The sequence below is a fragment of the Nesoenas mayeri genome (assembly GCF_963082525.1).
Source record: "Nesoenas mayeri genome assembly, chromosome: Z".
Classification (NCBI taxonomy): Eukaryota; Metazoa; Chordata; class Aves; order Columbiformes; family Columbidae; genus Nesoenas; species Nesoenas mayeri.
Window position 1 is genome coordinate 28,452,357 of NC_137542.1, and position 19,825 is coordinate 28,472,181.

Genomic DNA, 19,825 nt, shown 5'->3' on the forward strand with positions numbered 1-19,825 from the left:
AAAACCTATTGCAGAAGAGATTTTATAGCATTTCAACACATTGTACACCCTTCAGTTTTAAGTCCTGCTGGGCTTGCCTAAAAAAAGAGATAGTGATGACAGTGGTCACATCCTCAGGGTAAAGGAGTATGGTTTGTTTTGGACACCAGACTCCATGGCTCACAAGCAGATGTTGACACCAACCAACATCAGTTCAAAAGGCATTTTCAATTTGAGAAAGTAAGAGAGATCACAATAATGCAACACAGTGGAATTTCTTTAGTAACACAAAGTATGAGAATCCACCTTTCACCTTGAACAAAATTCCAGAATAAAATAAATAAATTAAAAAAGTATAGGAATAACTTCATAACAATTTTCCCATTCAAAAATCATATTCAGTATGTACATTAAACTTCAGTTGTAGAAAGTCACATCAGAACAGCCAGAAACTACCAACAATGAAATTGGTTACAATATCTAATTCACTGTTACATAAATGTATTTACGGTATAATAGCTAAAGAATGCATGTAATTTAAAGAGGCCCCCAATAGTAATCCCCAATAGCAATCACTGAGACTGAACATATGCAGTATAATGTCTCAAATATGCTGCATTTACTGTAGAGTGCAAGAGCTTTTTCTGTGCATTGAGAGGCCTTGGTTTAGCAAGAAAGTCAGACTGTCATATTATTATAATAAATTAAATCATGAATGCCAATCAGAAGAAATATTCCTTTTGATTTTCATTGGCTGTGTTTTGCATGCTGAGCTCACTTTTCAGTGCAGATTCAGCACTGTCTTCATTTTCAGATCCTTTTGCCTCATTTTTTGAGTATATTACTTTCTTTTTATAAATGCGTATAGCTATGGCAGTGATGCAAAGTAGGATGAATATCACAACTGCTATCACACCTAGGAGAAGAAAAGAGAAAAATGTCAAGAGAAAGCACAGACGAATAATAACTCATGGGCCAGCGAGCAGGAATGATTCTATTGCATAATGGACAGGATTGCAGGGAAGCCCCAGAAATAAGAAACTGCAGGTGCTTTCAAACCTGAAACAATACTGTAGTATAAGCTTCATGGTGATTGCTTTGAAATTTTGCACACTGATTTACACACACACACACCAAAAAAAAAAAAAAAAATCCACAGAATACTACAAATTTTGAAACTTTAGAGTGGGAGACCAGTAGGCCCTTAAGGTATTGTATCTTTCACCACCAAATGCTAGCTCTCTGCCAGGGTGGGAACAAAAGATGCTGCAGAGCTAAGGATCTGTTCTTCAGAGTTGCCTGCCAGACAATGAGACAGCAAAGGGCACTATTATGACTTTCTCCTTTTACCCAACACCTATCAGTATTGGAAAAAGTAGTCTCCGTCCCCCAGTTACTCAAGTCACTCAGGACCCTTCCCCATGCCACATGTCATCAGGAGGGAAGGGGACATGTGTCCCATTATCAGCTTACACCAGCCAATCAGCTCTCCTATTACTGCTCCAGGTCTGGGGAAGGAATCTGGAAAGCAGAGGTAGAGCATAACAGGGTGGGGACAAAGGTACCAATCTGGAATTCTAAACTAGGTCCTCTATCAGCTCTGTCTGTGTACAGCATAAAGTCCAAGCTTCAGACCCTTTGAAGTAAAGATGATTTCTCAGAATTAATCCCATTTATATCCAGTACTCCACACAAATTAGTTCAGAACACAGCTGACTGATTCTGACTAAACAATGTAGTTAATGAGGAAAGTTTATAAAAGAAAGTGTAGAACAGTTCATCATAGGGGTTCTAGTGGCAACTGGCCAGTGTTTCTCACCACCTGTTATCAGGTCAAATGTTTATTATGCCTCATAGAAGAAAATCCATCTCTGTTTGACTGCCTTTGGAACATCATAATGAGATAAGAGGTTTTCACAACCTCCACTAGCTAGCACTCACATTTCTGTAACTGCATAACTGCAACAAATGAGCTGACTTCATGCTCAGAGTGAAATAATACAATAGGTTTCACTCCTTCTCTTTTGGTTTCTGGAACTCATTCTGACATCCTGGAGTGCTTTTGCTTTGCATGGCTACATGACCTTAGGTTGATAAGTAAAGAAGGTCCCTGCCTACACAGATGGTAGTAAGCAAGCTTCTTTTTCCAATAGCTTTAACGGCTCCATCTGGTAGGGTGAAATCATCAGTACAGCTACCTGCATTATTGTGGTCTAGTTGATCAGTTATAGAGCAAAGGGGCAGCAGCATAAGCTTTATACAGAGTATTAATCAGGTACCATATGTACCACATATCTAACGTATGAGACACTAAATGGAATGAGCACTTAGTTTTAAAGGCAGCTATCTAAGATTTATTGAACTGTGACCAGGCAATGTTGCTCATAGAACAGCAGATTAGGAATAGCAAGGAAAGAGATACTTCCCACAGAGACAAGCATAATCTTACAGACTTCCAACCCATCTCGTCTCTTCCTCATTCATCCTCTCATGATGGTGTCTGGCCCTCAAGTTCATGAATCAGAGGTTGGGCAGGAGAGGAATTTGAGGAGAAATGAAACAGAAGGGAAGTTGAAAGTGCCTGTTGAAGAGGCAGAAAGCAAGACTAGGCTGCAGGGACAAAAAATGCACAAAACAGTCTGGGAAACAGTTACAATGCAGTGGTTCAACTGTACTAGATGAAGGAAGAATCTGCTGTATAACTTGGCTGCTATTGCAAGAAAAATGAAAATATGTAGTCCTTTAGCACTGTAAATTTTTTAAAAAAACAGACCATCTTAAATTCAGAACTTGACATTTTTCTCATTCTCTAATATGAGCAGCCATCCTTAATAACAGGTATGTAAACTTTTTTTTTGTGTGATGTTTCCGCCTCTGGAACAGAATCTATAATGTGATAAAAATCTGTTTCTTATTTAAGTTAAATAAAAACAGGCACCCTTTCTTTCACACTACATGCCCCTTTTAAGGGCTCATCTATAAACTTGCCTTGACTGAAGCAGCTGAATTGGCACAATTCTCAGTTTTACTCATTTAAGGGTACTTACTTTAAACTATTTCTAAGTGTTGTGTAGCTTGCTTTATTTTGACTTTTAAACAACCATAGTTAAGCAATAGAAAAATTATAAGTGCATGTTCTCAAATGTGTTTAAAAACAATAAAATTCTGAGGTTATGATTATCTTAAAAAGACTGCAACTATTATAACTTGAAGTTAAAAAATGACTATGTTTTTAGCACTAAAAAATCCTCACCCACACTAAATGATGTAGCACATAACTTGATCTTTATGTGCAGATACTTATGTAAAATCATACTAATTTTTTGAAACAGCAAATTAATTTTGGCAAGCTTAGAACTCAGAAAAGAACTCAGAAACTGTATTTTTAAATTCTGACCTCATTGAATTCAGGGGTAAAATTCTCAGAATTTGTATGTATAAAAATATACAGACATAAGTATTGCTTTATAAAAAAGAAGCTTCCATATTTTTATTACCTCTTATTACCTCTTATTATAGTATCTTTAGCAGTACTCTTTTAAAGGTCATTGACCATTCAGTGTGCTGTTAGGAGGCACTGATCATAGCAGGTACCATTATTCAAATGCCAGACATGGACATGACTTCAGGTTCTTATCTTAACTCCACCTTGCGTGGACTTAATTCTTTTTTTTTTTTTTTTTTTTCTCAGTGAGGAGTCTTTGTAGCTTTATTCTTCAAAATCCCACTATATAATTTGTCTGCTGAGGTTTTTAAAACACATAGAAAGGAAACATATTCATAATTTTAAAGGTAGAGGGAATGATCTTTCCCTCTTTCTGCCCTCTTTCAGTTGAAGTAACTAATGGAAATTGAAACAGTGAGCTGTATTGCAAAATATCATCTTCATGAGTGAAAACAAGCCTCCTTTCCTCATTTCCTCCCAAGAGAATATCACCAGAAATTTTCAGAGGGGAAAAAGACACAAAAGACAATACTATACCTTGAAAGAAAAACAAAAAACATACTGACATAGCCATACACTTGCCCCCATACTGGTGACAGGAATTGAAGTTCTGAGAGTCCTCAATCACAAATTCTCCCTATTAAGAGTCACTTGAGTAGTCTTCATACCTGCTAAATAGGCAGAACTGGTAGGCTCCCCCACTATAACAGAGGTAGATCTTGGCTTAAGTGATAGCCTGTCCAAGGGTGTATTGCTTTCCAAATGTGAAACCAGAATGAAACTTCCCTCAGTCTGCCAAAGTGGTGTTAGACCCCATTTTCTCAAGAAAAATCTGTTTTGCTCAGATCTATTAAAAAATACTTGGAACTTGACTGTGTAACAAAATGCAATTTTTTGGCACAGTCAAGGAAAAAAAAGATTGTTCTTTCTTAATCATATCCTATTTGTCACAACATATCCAAGTACTTTTTAAAGTAACAGACACTAGCATCAGGCAAGCTGGAAACCTGTTCTAAGTATCTTGTGTTTCAGCAAAATGTTCCAATATATTGGACCACGGGTGGCATAAATTTATGCAAAAAAATATTAGTGCTATTGAATGTATTTCAAAACAATGCTTGATTTTTGTCTTTCTATCACTTTTAATAAAATGAAGTATTTTTTTTCTAATTTCCTTATACATACAAAACTAAACTGACTTCACTTCAGCACAGAAAGGTTCAACAGTTTTAAGAAAAAAAAGGTTCCCGTGAAGTTGTTACAGTCTCTATTACCTCCAATAATTGCAGAGTCACTTCGGATTGCATTAGCTAAGGGCTCTCCCTCATCTATTGGTCCAGAGTGATCTGCAGCAGAAAAAAAAATAAATAAAGTGACAGAAAAATAAAAGAGTTTTCATAAAATTCTCACATGGTTACAGCTCATGTACAGTACGTTACAGTGGCAGTAGTGTGGGTCTGTAAGCATGCAAAGAAGAACAGTGATGTAAACAATAATTGGCAGAGAAAAAGATAAAAACGTGAACATTCAGAGAAAAAGACAATCATTGTTCAAACTACTCCTGAGATGTTAAACCATAAAGAAATAAAAGAAAACAAAGCAGAACAGAACAACAACAACAAAAATAAACAAACAAAACAAACCAAAACAAACCAAAACAACAACAAAAAAAAACACACCAAAAAAAAAAACAAACAAAAAACAAAACAAAACAAAAAAAAAAACAAAAAAACAAAAAAACAAAAAAAACAAAAAAACAACCCACGAACAAATCTAACAAGCCCACCAAAACAAAATAGTTGTGATTCAGGTCATGAGTAGTCTATTTAGGTTTTGCTTCAGAGATCAGAACAAGTGATAACCATATGCTACCTGCAAATGAATGCGTTGTTTCACTCGATGTTGAGTCAGCTCCACTTAAAGTACCACAGTTGGATTCAGTGAAGCGTCCCTTTACAATGACGGGGGCTGAGCTGCTGTGGTGCAGTGCAGCCTTCAAAGGAGCAATGTGGTTGAACTGCACTGAAGAGAGACATCCAATAAACCCCTGAGAGTTTGCCTTCATAGTCTCCTCGTCTACATCACTGTTTTCTGTTAATCAAAAGGAACAGAGCACAATTAATCATAGTGCAAATGTACAAAATAAAGTGACAGAAGAATAAATGAATAATTAACCTGTGTTCCTCTGAGTATATTTGAGTTACAGAAACATATGTAGATTCACTGAATCCCTTTCTTGTCTGGCTTTAATGAAAAGACAGTCAAATACATTCATTCCTTTATTTTTTTAACAGATGACAGTTGCTAGTCTGCTGAGGGAAATGCTTTTTACTCACTATAACAAGTTCCAAAGGAAAAAAATTCAAATGTAACTGAAATATTTAAATTCAAATATAGTATTTTTTCATTCTGAAAAAAAGTTAAGGCTGAAGCATGCACTCATGAAAAATACATCTTTAATTAGATTTCTTCTCATAAATATATATATTGTTTGTTTATATTCTTTCCACAGATTCATATATCTAGTCTATCATACCACCATCAAGTCTGTCAAAAAAAAAACTTTCTGAAGACCTCACTAATAAACTAGTCTGGAGATGGAAAACAGTTTATTTACTCTGACAGTTCTAATTTAAACAAAAACTTAGGAACTACTAATTATTCAAACAGGACTCTTAGAGGAAGCGAGTTTTCAATTTTGTGCAAATAAAGTGGGAATTTCATTTAATTCATTTCCATCTCCAACTTATTCTAGAATGAACTTGTGATCTTTAGAATGGCTACCATAAAAATTTTGAATACCTATGTACAATGCACTCTTAAATACAATTAGTTTAACAGTGAAAATAAGGTTAATGTATTTTGGTAGAATGTTTCAAAATAGAACAGCACCATTTTTCTCAACTACTCTCTGCTTATTGCAGTGATGATGTATTATTAGGCAGATGGATGACAGCCAAAACTCTGTGCACCTGCACTGATGAGCTACATAAAATGTTAGATGTTTAACTGCCTCTGTTCTCTCTGTAGCATACAATGCTTCTGATGATTGTCTCATTGCACTGAAGGACCTGTTAGATCTGAAAGTATTAAGAAAAAGACTAACCTGAGGTGGCAAGGAAGAAAAATGTCTGAAATGCCTTGTGATAAAAATATGTATTTCTAAATAGGTTCAAAAACTTCGAGTGAAGTATTTCCTATTATTTTCTAGTTTTCTATACAAACCATTTGGTAAACATTGCATGTGTATGATAGAAAAGGAAATGATACATATTAAAATCCTTAGAGTTCACTTGACTCGTTAGTTAGAAAATACTGCTGGGATAAAGTAAATTTTTTTATTAGATCAAGCAATCTTGCTAGTAAAACTGATAAGGTTTAGGGAAGACAAACCCTTCCCTGCTTTAATGCTTAAGTCAGATTTAAATGACTGAACATACCACACACAGATATACGAACAAGTTGTTTATCAGCAACTGTATTTTATAGTAAACTACAGTTATGTATCCTTAAGCATTTTTCTAGCAATTCATTTGCTAAGTGTACATATATTTTTTTCAGCAAAGACAAAACTACTCCACTTACAATGCCTTCTTTAAAAATAACTCTAAAAACAAAACACAAACTCAGTAACTCTCTTGACTGAATTCTGCCTCAACTGCCTTTTCTCTGTAAGGCAACACTGGAAGTCAGCAGACGTACAGCTCGTAGCAGCAAATATAAAGATAAGAACTGTCCAGTCAAAAGACTAGATTTCACATTTCTGCTTTTATGGTGTTGAAGATTTCTGATTTTTTTGTATTCCTGTACAATCTTAACTTGTCTTAAAAATACACAAGTCCTTGATATGTTGGGTGAGCAATGAGCTAACAGGTCAGGCTGAAAGGGTTAGAGTAAACAGGGTTGCATCAGGCTGTGGCCAGTTACCAGTGTGTTCTCCAAGGCTCAATTTTAAGGCTAGTGCTCTTTAATGTTCTTATAAATGACCTAGATGCAAAAGTCAAATGCATATTAAGTAAGTTTGCTGATGATAGTAAATGAGGAGGAACTGTAGACTACCTCAAGAGAGGTCTGGATAGACTAGAGAGCTGGGCAATCACCAGCTGTATGAAGTTTAACAAGAACAATTGCCAGATTTTCCACCTGAGATAAGGTAATCCCAGTTATACATACAAATTGGCGGGTGAGAGCCTGGAGAGTAGCCCCATGGGAAGAAAGCTAGTAGTTTGTGCTGATGGCAAGTTGCATATGAGTCAACCAAAATCTCCAACTGTGTCCTGAGCTGCATCAAGCACAGCATTGCCAGCTGGTCGAGGGAGGTGTTTGTCCCACTCTGCACTGCACTGGTGCAGCCTTACCTCATGTACTGTGTGCAGTTCTGTACTCCTGAGCATAAGAAGGACATCAGACCATTAGAGTGTTTCCAGAGGAGGGCAACCAAGATGGTGAAAGGTCTCAAGGATAAGGCTTATGAGAAGTGGCTGAGGTCATTTGGTTTGTTCAGCTTAGAGACCAGAAGGCTGAGAGGTAACCTCATCACAGTCCACAACTTCCTCAAAGTGGACAGTGAAGGAGGAGGTAGGAGCCGCATAAAAGATCATATTTTACACTAATAAACTTATAATAAAGGGTTTTCTTAACCAGCTTTAAAAGATTAGAATCATAGTATCATAATTTAATTATAAAATAGTTTGAGTTGGAAGGGACCTTCAAAGTTCATCTAGTCCAATACCCCTGCAAAGAGCAGGGACATCTTCAACTAGATTAGGTTGCTCAGAGCCCTGTCCAGCCTGGCTTTGAATGTCTTCAGGGACGGGGCACCTGTCACCGCTCTGGGCAACCCGTTCCAGTGTTTCACCACCCTCATTATAAAAAATGTCTTCCTTATGTCTATCCTGAATCTACCTTCCTTTAGTTTAAAACCATTACCCCTTGTCTTATCATAACAGGACCTACTAAAAGGTCTGCCCCCATCTTCCTTATACACCCCTTTGAAGTATTGAAAAGCCAGAATAAGGTGTCCCTGGAGCCTTCTCCTGCCCAGGCTGAACACTCTCACTCTTTCCTCATGGGAGAGGCGTTCCATCTGTTTGCTCATCTTGGTGGCCCCCACTATGGACCCTCTCTAAAAGGTCCATGTTTTTGCTGTACAGAGGACTCCAGATCTGGACACAGTACTCCAAGTGGGGTCTCACCAGAGTGGAGTAGAGGGGCAGAATCATCTCCCTCAACCTGCGATTCTTCCTCCCTCTCTCACAATTCTTCTGATGCAGCCCATGATGCGATTGGCCTTCTAGGCTGCAAGCACACATCGCTGGATCATGTCCAATCTTTCATTCACCAGTACCCCCAAGCGCTTCTCCACAGGGCTCCGATCAATCCCTTTATCCCTCAGTCTGTATTGATACCAGGGGTTGCCCGATCCATGGGCAAGAACCTGCACCTGGCCTTGTTGAACCTCATGAGTTTCACATGGGCCTACTTCTTGAGCTTGTCCAGGTCCCTCTGGATGGCATCTCATCCCTCAGGTGTGTCAGCTGTACCACTCAGCTTGATGTCATTCACAAACTTGCTGAGAGTGCACTCAATCCCACTGCCTGTGCCACTGATGAAGATATTAAACAATACTGGTCCCAGTACAGACCTCTGAGGGACATCACTTGTCACCAGTGTCCATCCAGACATTGTGCCACTGACTACTACTCTCAGGGTGTGACCATCTAGCCAGTTCCTTATCCACTGAACAGACCACCCATCCAATCCATATATCTCCAATTTAGAGTGAAGGATGTTATGGGAGACCATACCAAAGCCTTTACAGAAGTCCAGATAGATAGTCCATTGTAGAAGGCCACTAGATTGGCCAGGAAATTAAAATTTTACTGTCTTATTACTATATTAATTCTTAAATTCATATAGTAGAAAAAGCTGCATAAAGAGAAATGGACCTTGTTAAAACAACTGTTCTTTAGTATGTGCTTCACTGCAGCGCTTTTTTTGAGAGGACCCAGACATTATTGTTTTAAAGGGCTGATTTTCAAACTAACAATTTGAATTATCATTATATTTTTACATATTAGTGGAACACAGTGAGAGTTTTGCAATTCCATGATTCTTTTATTAATACAACTATAATTACTTAAGAAAGCTATGCAATTATTAATAATCCTCAAAAATATTCCCATAAAGATAAAACTAAATTGTTTACTCTTATAATTTCAGAGACAAATAACCCAATAGAAGAAGACAATTTAGCTAGAAATAGAAAGAAATAATTTGAATACACAGAAATATAGTTTCCAATGTGGGTGCAAAATATTTTACTGTTTTAACTTAGGCCTTCTTAAGAGTCTAGTGAAAATTTGGTTTTATTTATTACTGAAATAACCAATTTCTACATCGTTGAAGATGACCATATTTGGTGTGATATCTTTGTTCAAGTGAATTAGCTTAAAATCACACATTCTCTTAAGTTGGTGAAAGCCTATCTTTACTTCAGTTGCCATGGAAAGATTAACAACTCTTACTGAAGTAAAAATCACCCACAGCTCCCCACTCCCATGCTGGGGAAAGCTCTGAAGCTTTAGCTTCAGGAAATACGTCTTTCCTTAGCAGAAGTAATTACTTCCTCAGTGGGTTGCTGTAAAAAGAGAGGTTTCTACAGCCTTCTCACAGTATGATGTGTTTTGAGAGAAAGTTAACTTAGAAGGAAAACAAAAAACTAAGGAGCCCTTTGTTTTGTATCCTGTGAACTCTGTTGCTGAGTGTGCAGCTTCTCTTCCCTCACAATTTAACCTTCACATATTTTCTGAGTCCCAACATAGCCTAGCTCCCTATTTCATCACAGTGTTGCATAACATAAATTCAGAATTCTTTACACTGGAAGGCTTAGGTTCTGGGAAGTGAGGAAGAACACAGATTTTTTTTTTCTTTAATTTTTTTTTACTAGCTTGGCAACTCTCAGGTTTGCTTCCAACAAAAAGAACTAAGTTATGTACAACTCCAGAAGAGTTCAGAGAATTACTTAGCCAGCTGAAGATAGTTCTTAGAAAATCCATAGCTTTCTGGCCTGCCTTAAAACTTGTGGGTCCTTCCCCAACAATGTTTCAAAGTACATATTTCATATTCTGTTATCCCTTCTTCTGTTTAGATTGCTTCAGGGCAGCAACAAACAGTCATTATTTTTTTCCACTGCCTTCACAAAGTCTCCCTCCATCTCTAAACATGACTTCACAAGAATCGGGACCCAAAGCAATTAGATTTACAAAATAAACAGCAACTCTTCAATAGTGTCTCCCCTTTGAAAGCAGGAGATATATAACATATGTTTCCTTCAGGACAGATCCTGTAAATTGAGCCAAATTGGGCAGTGTGCCCCCACGGGTCACTGCAACTCTGTGCTTCACACTATTGTGAAGATGCAAAGCCATCACATAACTGAAGAAACTTCTACCTCTTCACTTCTGTAACAGTGTGGTTTCTTTGGAAGAGACGACATTGGTCCTGATCAAAAGAGACTATTTCCCTAAAAATGTACATTTCATTACATTGCATCAAATAGATTTTTAAGTAAATTGATGCAAGATTTGATATGGAATTTTATAACAGAGAAAACAAAACCTTTAGTTCTGTACTGTTTGTTGGAGTATTGCACTTACATGAGTGTGACTGCAATAGGCTAGTACACTTCAAAATATTATAAATTCCCAATTCAACTTTATTATCGATTTGCAGGGTTTTGAAATATTTCAAACAATTTTCTTCTAGTAGTTTATATTTAAACTAATATTGCCTTAGAATTAGGCTTAAACAATCATTCTCTTTTTCATTCTCTGTGCAATTCTACACACCAGCTTTTTTCTGGACTGTGAGTTCTATAAAGGAAATCTATATTTCAAAGATAATGTACATCTCTGTTTAGAGTTCCTTAGTTATCTTTCCAGTAAAAAAACAGGTCAGCTACACTATGAGTTTTCCAAACAGTCACAAGTTAGGATTTCTTTTTAAACACTGTAAGTATGATCTTTAATGTTAATTATTTGATAAATTTTAAGCTGCATAACATTTGGTTACCATAATTATAAAAACAATTTTCACTTTATGCATGTTATTATATATTCAAAATTATTTTTCAACCTGTTCTAGGTAACAATCTCAGAATTGAAAGCTACAGACATCTAATTGATGGATAAGGATTTAACCGGATGGTCTCATCCAAATAGTTGCATGCAACAGCTCAATGTCTAAATGGAGATCAGGAACAAGTGGTGTCCCTCAGGGGTCCAGAATGGGATTAGTACTGTTCAGTATCTTTAGTAATGGCATAGGCAGCAGAATGGAGTGCATCCTCAACAAGTCTGTGGGTGACACTAAACTAAGTGGTGCAGTTGATTCACTAAAGGGAAGAGATGCCATCCAGAGGGACCCTGGCAGGCTTGAGGACTGTGTCAATAAGAAGCTCATCAAGTTCAGCAATGCCAAGTGCAAGGTACGATACATGGGTTGGTGCGATCCCTGATATCAATACACTGAGGAGTGAATGGATTGATATCTGGATCCTGCGCTAAACAAAAAGAAGCATGGTGAGGAAGCTGAGGGAGGTGATTCTTCCCCTCTATTTAACTCCTCTGAGCCCCCACCTGGACTACTGCAGCCAACCCTGTTGTTTCCAGCACAAGACAGATATCGACCTGTTAAAGAAGGTCTAGAGGAGGGCCATAAACATAGTCAGAGGGCTGGAACATCTTTCCTATAAAGAAAGGCTTAGAAAGTTGGGGTTGTTCATCCTGGAGAAGGCTCCAGGAAGACCTTATTTCAGCCTTGCAATATGTAAAGATAGCTTATAAGAAAGATGAAGAGATATTTTTTACAAGCCTCTGTATGACCGGACAAGGGTTAAGAATTTTAAATTGAAAGAGGTTAGACGTAGATTCAACATAAGGATTTTTTTTTTCTTTTTTTCTTTTTTTTTTTTTTGTGAGTCACTGGAGCAGGTTTATTTAAAAAGCTGTGGATGCCTCATCGTTGGAAGTGTTCGAAGTCAGATCATAGGAGGCTTTCAGCAATATGATCTAGTGAAAGATGTCGATGTCCCTGCCCATGGCACAGGCGTTGGAACTAGGTGATATTTTAAGGTCCCTTCCAACTGAAACCATTCTGTGCTTCTATGTTCTTACACATCACCCTATTAAATTAATTACACTTGCAATATCACATTTAAAAATCTCTCAATTCATACCCCTGCATATCTAATTTTCTAAACAATGATAGGTCAGAAATCATATTAATTATACTTCTCTTTTGTGACATTGAAATAAAGATTTCATGAAGTCCTTTTTTCTAGCCAAGATTATATATAGGAGAGGGTATATTTGGAACTGGGTTTTGTGCATATTCATATGTGCAAGCATGCACACATATATGTGATAGAAAGAGTTAAACTCTAATTTTTACTCAGAAAAAAGCAGAAAATTAATTTCATACACATTTTGTTTTGGATTTACATTGCTTGAATGTAGACAGAGGTCAGACTTAAACTGGTGGAGACTTACTGCCTCCCACTCAGTGGCATAATAGAATATTTCAGATAATGTTTTGCTTGACAGTGGAAGATTCTTTATGAATACATAACATAAAATTGTTTTTTGATGTAACAGTGTTTTTTGCTGTCATAGCCAGGACAGTTTTTCTGGGTCTGTTACAATGACAGAAACATTGATTTACCAAACCTGTTATTTCCAAAGGTACTATACAAAGAGTGGTAGATATATGGATTCTGGAGGGGCACCTCAGGTACCTAGTACTAAAATTCCTCTAAACTAAACCACATACAACTGAACATGAAGAAAACACTTCTTTGAATTTCTGGTTTAGGGTAGCCATTATATAAATATGAAAATAGTTACTATAACCTTGGGAGAGTGACATTACAAAAATATTGTCTATCCTAAATTGAGATGAAAAATAAATTTCTTCTGCCACGTATCACAGTTGTTAAAATTTATTTCTAAAAAAAGCCTTTGTTAACGCTTTAGCATACTTGAAGAGACTTTTAAAGAATGGGAAACAACCACTCCTTTGCAGGCCATTTACTGGCATTTACAAACACCAAAGAGTTAGAGGGGGAAGCAGTTAATTTCCCAAATCTTGTTTTAGAAAATGGTTCATAATTTCCATTGAAATTCACTTGTATTAAAAAGAATTAAAGAATTAAAAATAATTGTTTTCAGTAACGGTGATAATCTTTGTTCCATACGAAATTATAAATATTTAAGTTTTATAAAAGATATCACTTGTACTTTGACAATCTTATTTATTCTACACTTAGCTCAAGACCACTGTTGGAAGAGTGAAAGTGATCAGTCTAACTACAAAATGGTGAAAATTCAGTATAGCCTTAGTCACAAACTATATCACAAACTACACCAGCTCTGTTCTCATATTGTTGTAACAGAAAGTGCTATTAGAGGAAGAACATGAAATGGACCTTGATTTCATATGGGAATGTAGCAATGCCAACTTTAAATTACTGTAAAAGAAAGAGAAACATCCTTTAATTTTTCACAAGCACTGCATCCTCCTCTATCATTGAGTTTTCTCAATATGACAGACACAAAAATAATAAGATCTTGTGTATTTTACTTAAGGCTATTTTTTTTTAACAAAATTAATGATATAGTAATTCTAGGTAGGTAAATTCCATTGAGATCATTGGTACGGAGAAGCAGACAGCTTTTATTCAATCATCACTAGACAAAATATTTTGTGATAGCTTAACCTGTTTTCAAAAAAGTAACTACAACAAAGTTTTGTTTTGATATCTCTTTGTCCCTAACTGCTTACATAAAAATCTAGTTACAGGTTTTTCAAATATGGTACACAATAGTGTTATATGATATTTGTGTATTATTTCATAGTAATTTTCATTCTGAGAGTCAAAAAAAAAAATAAAAGGCTGTTTCATAATGCTTGATTGCAAAATGAGAGTAAGAAGTGTGAAATTATTTATAACAGAACCTGGTTGATCATTTTTCAGGAAGTACTTAACATAATTTCATTTGTATTTTAAAAATACTGAAGTTTCTACCTTGATTTTGACTCAGTGTCTAATTAAATCCAAGACAATAAATGTCTTTCAATGAGATTAGGGTTATTATTTTTTATGTGCCACGATAATATTTTGATCTATGATTTAGAAAACCCTGTTGTGTTCCACTTACCTAAAATCTTGCCAAGTGTGAGAGACTTGATTGCGTTGAATTCTGTGCCTGAAGACAGAACAAACTTCATTCGTTCATTCTGGTTAATCTGCAAAATGGTGCAATGAGGAACAAAGTAGAGTAATGGGAGAGATGTTAGTCAAAGCTTGTGAAAAAAAAAAGCAGATAATACCAAGGTTAAAAATAAAAGGAGCTGAGGAAGGCATTTGTTAATTACATCATAGAAACTAATCGAGAAATAGATGATCAGCTTCCTCAGATCACTGATGATAACTGTGACACTGAAGTATCCCACTTAATGAGCCTTTCTATAACTTATTGGTTTGGTTTACTCATTCTTTTCCATCTATAAGACTAATAAAAATTCTAAACTTTCAAAAAGTCTCTATTAATTAAAAAAGGCGCTCAATGTTTAGTTCATAAAGATCAAATATTTTGCTGTAAATGTCCTGCCTCCCAGGGTACCTCTAGAACTACTTGTCTTCAAGCCTTGTGCCTATACCTAATTAAGCACACTCAGCTCTAGCCTCAAAATATTAACTTATCACAGACAGTATTTTTTTTAATTTTAATCTAAAAAATTAAGAGTTATTTATATGTTTGTATCTACTATTAGCAGAAGAAGTATTGCTGGTTTATCATCAGTTTTTCCCCCAAAAAATAACAATATTTTCCTTAATAGTCATATTCCTTTGATGTAAAAGGGAACAAAGAAAATTAGACAAATAGGCTTAATTTATTATCCAGATGGTAATATATTTGTACTGTAGCTTCATATGCAATTTGAAATAAAAAACAAAAGGCAGGACCAACCCAGATGACATCAGTCATATACATTTCAAAAATTGTGACACCAAAGTGATTGTTTAATATAGACTTTCACTGTGTGTTATAAGTCTGATAGCAGTTACTTTACTTGAAATATTAAAACACAGTTTATTTGGGGTAATCACCTTGTAACAATTTTCTTCATTTTGCTTTGGATCTTCTATTTTTATTATAATATTCCTTTTTTGTTTGTTTGTTTGTTTGTTTGTTTGTTTTTGTTTGGTTGGTTGGTTTTTGTTTGGTTGGTTGGTTTTTGTTTGGGTTTTTTTTGTTGTTTTTGTCTTAATTACCTCTACAAAGAGTATTTCCTCCTCTCTGTTAATCTTCACATGTTGCAGTTGTCCATCAGCCATGTTTTTTATATTGATGTTGAAGATGTCAGGATCTTGATGACTATCTAGCTTATACCTGATTTGTAAAGTTCCTGCAGGGAGAAATAGAGCGAAAGGTATAGTACACTACATACACAATGGGCAGTGTAAATCATATACAATGCCTCCTGCTTCACAGGTGCATTTGAAGAGCAAAACATATATACAATTTATTTAAGTAATTGACTACAAGAAATTGACGTAAGTGAGAAATGAAAGAAGGCAACAGGGTAAGTAGTAGCAATGTTAGAAGTAGGATGCAGTGGCAGATATAGCCATAAACTGTCACAAATCTGAATAATTAGTTAAAATTTGTGATTAAATTTTAGTAAGTACCTTTATAAGTAATCTGAGAAAGATTTGATCTGGTAGCTCATAACAATGTGACTTATCAAATAAAACCAGTACCTTACAAGTACTGTTCTTGATTACTGTTTACACTGTCCACTCCCAGCATACTGTCTATACACATATCACCACACAGAGACCCGTTCACAGCAAAACACAAAGCTAGCCTGATTTCCTTGTGAGAGATTCTCTCTCAGCTGCAGATGGACTACAGCTTTCTACTCATCCTTTGGAAAGGAACACTCAGACCAGACCCAGGACAGCCATGAGTAAAATGTGTTTCACCTTACATGACGGGAAGTATGCTACAGTTATTCTAGACCCAAATCTGTATCTGTGAAAGCACAGAAACTTCTCTGAGCTTAGAGACACTGCGACTGCAAAGAGTCTTCGGGGTTTTTTAAAACAAACAAACAAACGAACAAACAAACAAAAAACCCAACAATTATCTATTCAGAGAAGAAAGAATGAAAAAGAAAGATCCAACTAACATTTAATGTTCAGCTTAAATGGAAAAATCAATTACAGTATATTTTCAGAGGTATATAAGTAGCTTACGAAATTATATGAAAGAAATGACATCTGATTAATTTGGAAAATGTATAATGTACTTTCAAGTGTAGTTTATTTCATTATTTATCATGAGGATGGCAATTAATATGCTACTTAAGTAGCAGACAGATCAGATGTATTTTGAGTTTCCTTTTAATGTTTTTTTTTAAATTAATTCAAAACATTTTACTATATTTCTAAAAGACTTCCAGAAATAGTTTTGCCAACATGATTAAACAAAACAAAACAAAACAAAACAATAACAATAACAAAAACCAACCAACCCCCCAAAAAAACTAAACCAGTCATAATAGGTGAAGTTACAGTAGGACAAATGTTTTTTATGTGGAGAGCATTGCTTGGTGCAGCTGAAAAATGAACATATACCATTTAAAGCAACAATAAGACAATGTTTAGTTTGTGGTTCAGGCCTGGGAATCAGAGTGAATCTGAGCTGGCAGCTATGACCTATCCCAGCACTCACCGTTTCTGGTAAGAATGACTGAGAGGTACTCCTTGTAGAAGGAGCTGACATAAAGCAGTAAGCTTGGTGTCCGTGTTGTTCGGAAGGCAAATGTAATTGCTTCCCTGTTCAGTGTCATGTCAGCGTAGAAGGAAGAAGCATGTGAACTAGAATTTTTAGCTACAGCATAGTATTCTTGAAAATTGTAAGTCACGGAAGTGCCAGTCTCAAAATAGGCAGAGATCTCTGAAACAAAAAGCAATTCATTTTTTAAATATCATGCAAAACAAGACTAAAGCTCCAGAGAACAGAAAAAAATGTATTCTTAACTGCTGTGATAAAGCTGAAAAAGAAATTTAAGTGGAACAAGTATTTAGACCTATAGAGAAAAATAAGACCCAATCTGGGCTAGAGAAAAATCCCAGTTAGACTTGTGTCTCAAATATCTGTTGCATTAAGGAGTGTTTCTTTTATCTAATTTCAAACATGCTTTTTGCTTTCTTTCTGTTTACCCTTCTCCTCAAGCCCAACATATCCTTTCTTGTACGTGTACTGCTCCTACAGAAGAAAGGGTGCAGCAGCTTGGTTAAGCTTGGTTAAGCTTGGCCACACCTGAAACACGTATGTGGGAAAAGAGACTGGTCAGGTGAGAGAAAGAAAAGGAGACTACAAATGGGGTTATTGTCTTCTTATAGTTGAATTGCTTATAAAAGGCCTCTGCATTTCTGATATATGTCACAGCCATTTTGTGCTAGAAGTAACTGTCTTAGACTGTCCTATTTTCACAGAAAATCTCCGCATTTCATGAAAAAAACTAGAAATTTCTGTAATCTGGTTCAGTATCTTTGACAGAAGGTGACTGAAGGTTATTACTATAGGTCATCTCACAATTTCAGCAACAAGTGCCACTCTGCCCTGCAGATAAATAAACGTGAAGTGTGACCATTAGTCTCTTCTGTTGGCATAGGAGGAGGAAAGTATCATATCTTACTCAGTGGCATTAGCTCGACAATGATAGATATGATGGACTTCACACAAGTCCTTGTAGAGGCAGCGATGACTGGCTGGATGTGCTCACTAATTTAGAGGAACATGGAGTGTTTGCATTTAAGCCACTGAGTACTTTGCAGGATGTATCTAGTACATGGAGGAAGCAAACAATTTTTAGGAGATCAGAATACCAAAAGTTCTAGATAAACTTCTATTGCTAAAATTCAAACTTGACGGCTTGTGATCATCTACTGGTATGACACCATCACCAAAGAACTCCTTTAAAATGACTGAAAACATGGGCTCAGTCCTGTCTGATAATCTCACTTTCTTCTTACATTAAAAAGAAGCTTAAAGTTCATATGCTTCTTGGTTTGTTTTCTAAATTTATTCTTCATTTTGCTATTAAGACTTGAAAGAAAAAAAGTTTATGCAAAAAGATTTGGTTCCTAGCTTTAGTAGAATGAAAAATAAATAAAAATCAAAATAATTGTGTGACTTCAAAGAAAAGATGCTAATCCTCTCAGATAATGTGGTTTCTGCTTTTAATAGTATAACTTGAACATACCTCTGGAAGACAGTGCTTAACAAAACTTACAGTTACTGAACAAATTCAGCTGAATATTTCGTTATGTTAAGTAAAGCACAAGTATTTTGCAAGCATTTAAACATATCTTTAAAGACTTGTAAAGATCTTGATCTGGACTGTATTGTCCTGTTTTCAATAATTGATAAAACTAAAAGACATTCTTACCTTTCTTACAGAATGGTCCAGCATAGGCAGAGAAAGTGCAGTCACAGGAGAATCCACTGTATTTTTCTCTACATTTTCCATCATTATGACATAGGTTACCATAGCTGCTACAATGTCCAGGACAGCCTGGTTCAACTCCTGGAGTTATCTTTGCTCTCTCTTCCAGGTCAAGGGCCATTCCATTCAACTGTAATGAACGGATACATCCCAAAAATCCTTTCTGCCTGGATGCTGTCCCACCTGAAATAAATCCATGTGAGCATTTAAAAATTTAAAAGAATCGAAGTGTGAAAACGTCCTTATTTTTACAGCCTCTGAACAGTCTTCTATGAATTTCCAAGATACAAGCTTATACACTTGAAAATATTTATTAATAGCTTTAAAAGCATATCTGATTTCTTTTTTTTTGTCAAGTAATTAGAGCGATCACTTGAACCTTTAATGGGAACCAAGCATTTTGCACAGTAAGATATCAAGCAATGATGCATATTTCTGTTAATTCAGAAAGCAGTAACACATAGAAATTAAGTGCTTGTTTTGTTTTATTTTGTTTATGGGTTGTTTGGGTTTTTTTTTAATTTTTAATTTATATAGAGGGGAGGGGAGGGGAGAGGAGAGAGAGAGGGAGAGGGAGAGGGAGAGGGAGAGGGAGAGGGAGAGGGAGAGGGAGAGGGAGAGGGGAGGAGAGGAGAGGAGAGGAGAGGAGAGGAGAGGAGAGGAGAGGAGAGGAGAGGAGAGGAGAGGAGAGGAGAGGAGAGGAGAGGAGAGGAGAGGAGAGGAGAGGAGAGGAGAGGAGAGGAGAGGAGAGGAGAGGAGAGGAGAGGAGAGGAGAGGAGAGGGGAGGGGAGGGGAGGGGAGGGGAGGGGAGGGGGGGAG

The 19,825-nt window shown here is 36.3% G+C and overlaps 1 protein-coding gene across 2 annotated transcripts in view; it reads right to left on the reverse strand.

Annotated features, from left to right (window-relative positions):
- Positions 1 to 701: 701 nt before the first annotated feature.
- Positions 702 to 19,825, reverse strand: part of CNTNAP4 (contactin associated protein family member 4) — a gene marked incomplete at both ends in the record, with an annotated part of 241,836 nt that continues 222,712 nt past the window's right edge. Inside the window, 7 exons of one of the 2 annotated variants that reach the window (XM_080362064.1) lie at positions 702 to 895; positions 4,699 to 4,770; positions 5,297 to 5,515; positions 14,644 to 14,731; positions 15,762 to 15,895; positions 17,227 to 17,451; positions 18,950 to 19,189. In XM_080362064.1, coding sequence (XP_080218190.1) covers positions 702 to 895; positions 4,699 to 4,770; positions 5,297 to 5,515; positions 14,644 to 14,731; positions 15,762 to 15,895; positions 17,227 to 17,451; positions 18,950 to 19,189 — 1,172 coding nt within the window. Of the gene's footprint in view, positions 896 to 4,698; positions 4,771 to 5,296; positions 5,516 to 14,639; positions 14,732 to 15,761; positions 15,896 to 17,226; positions 17,452 to 18,949; positions 19,190 to 19,825 lie in introns of both variants that reach the window. The other variant, XM_080362065.1, reaches the window with a different exon arrangement.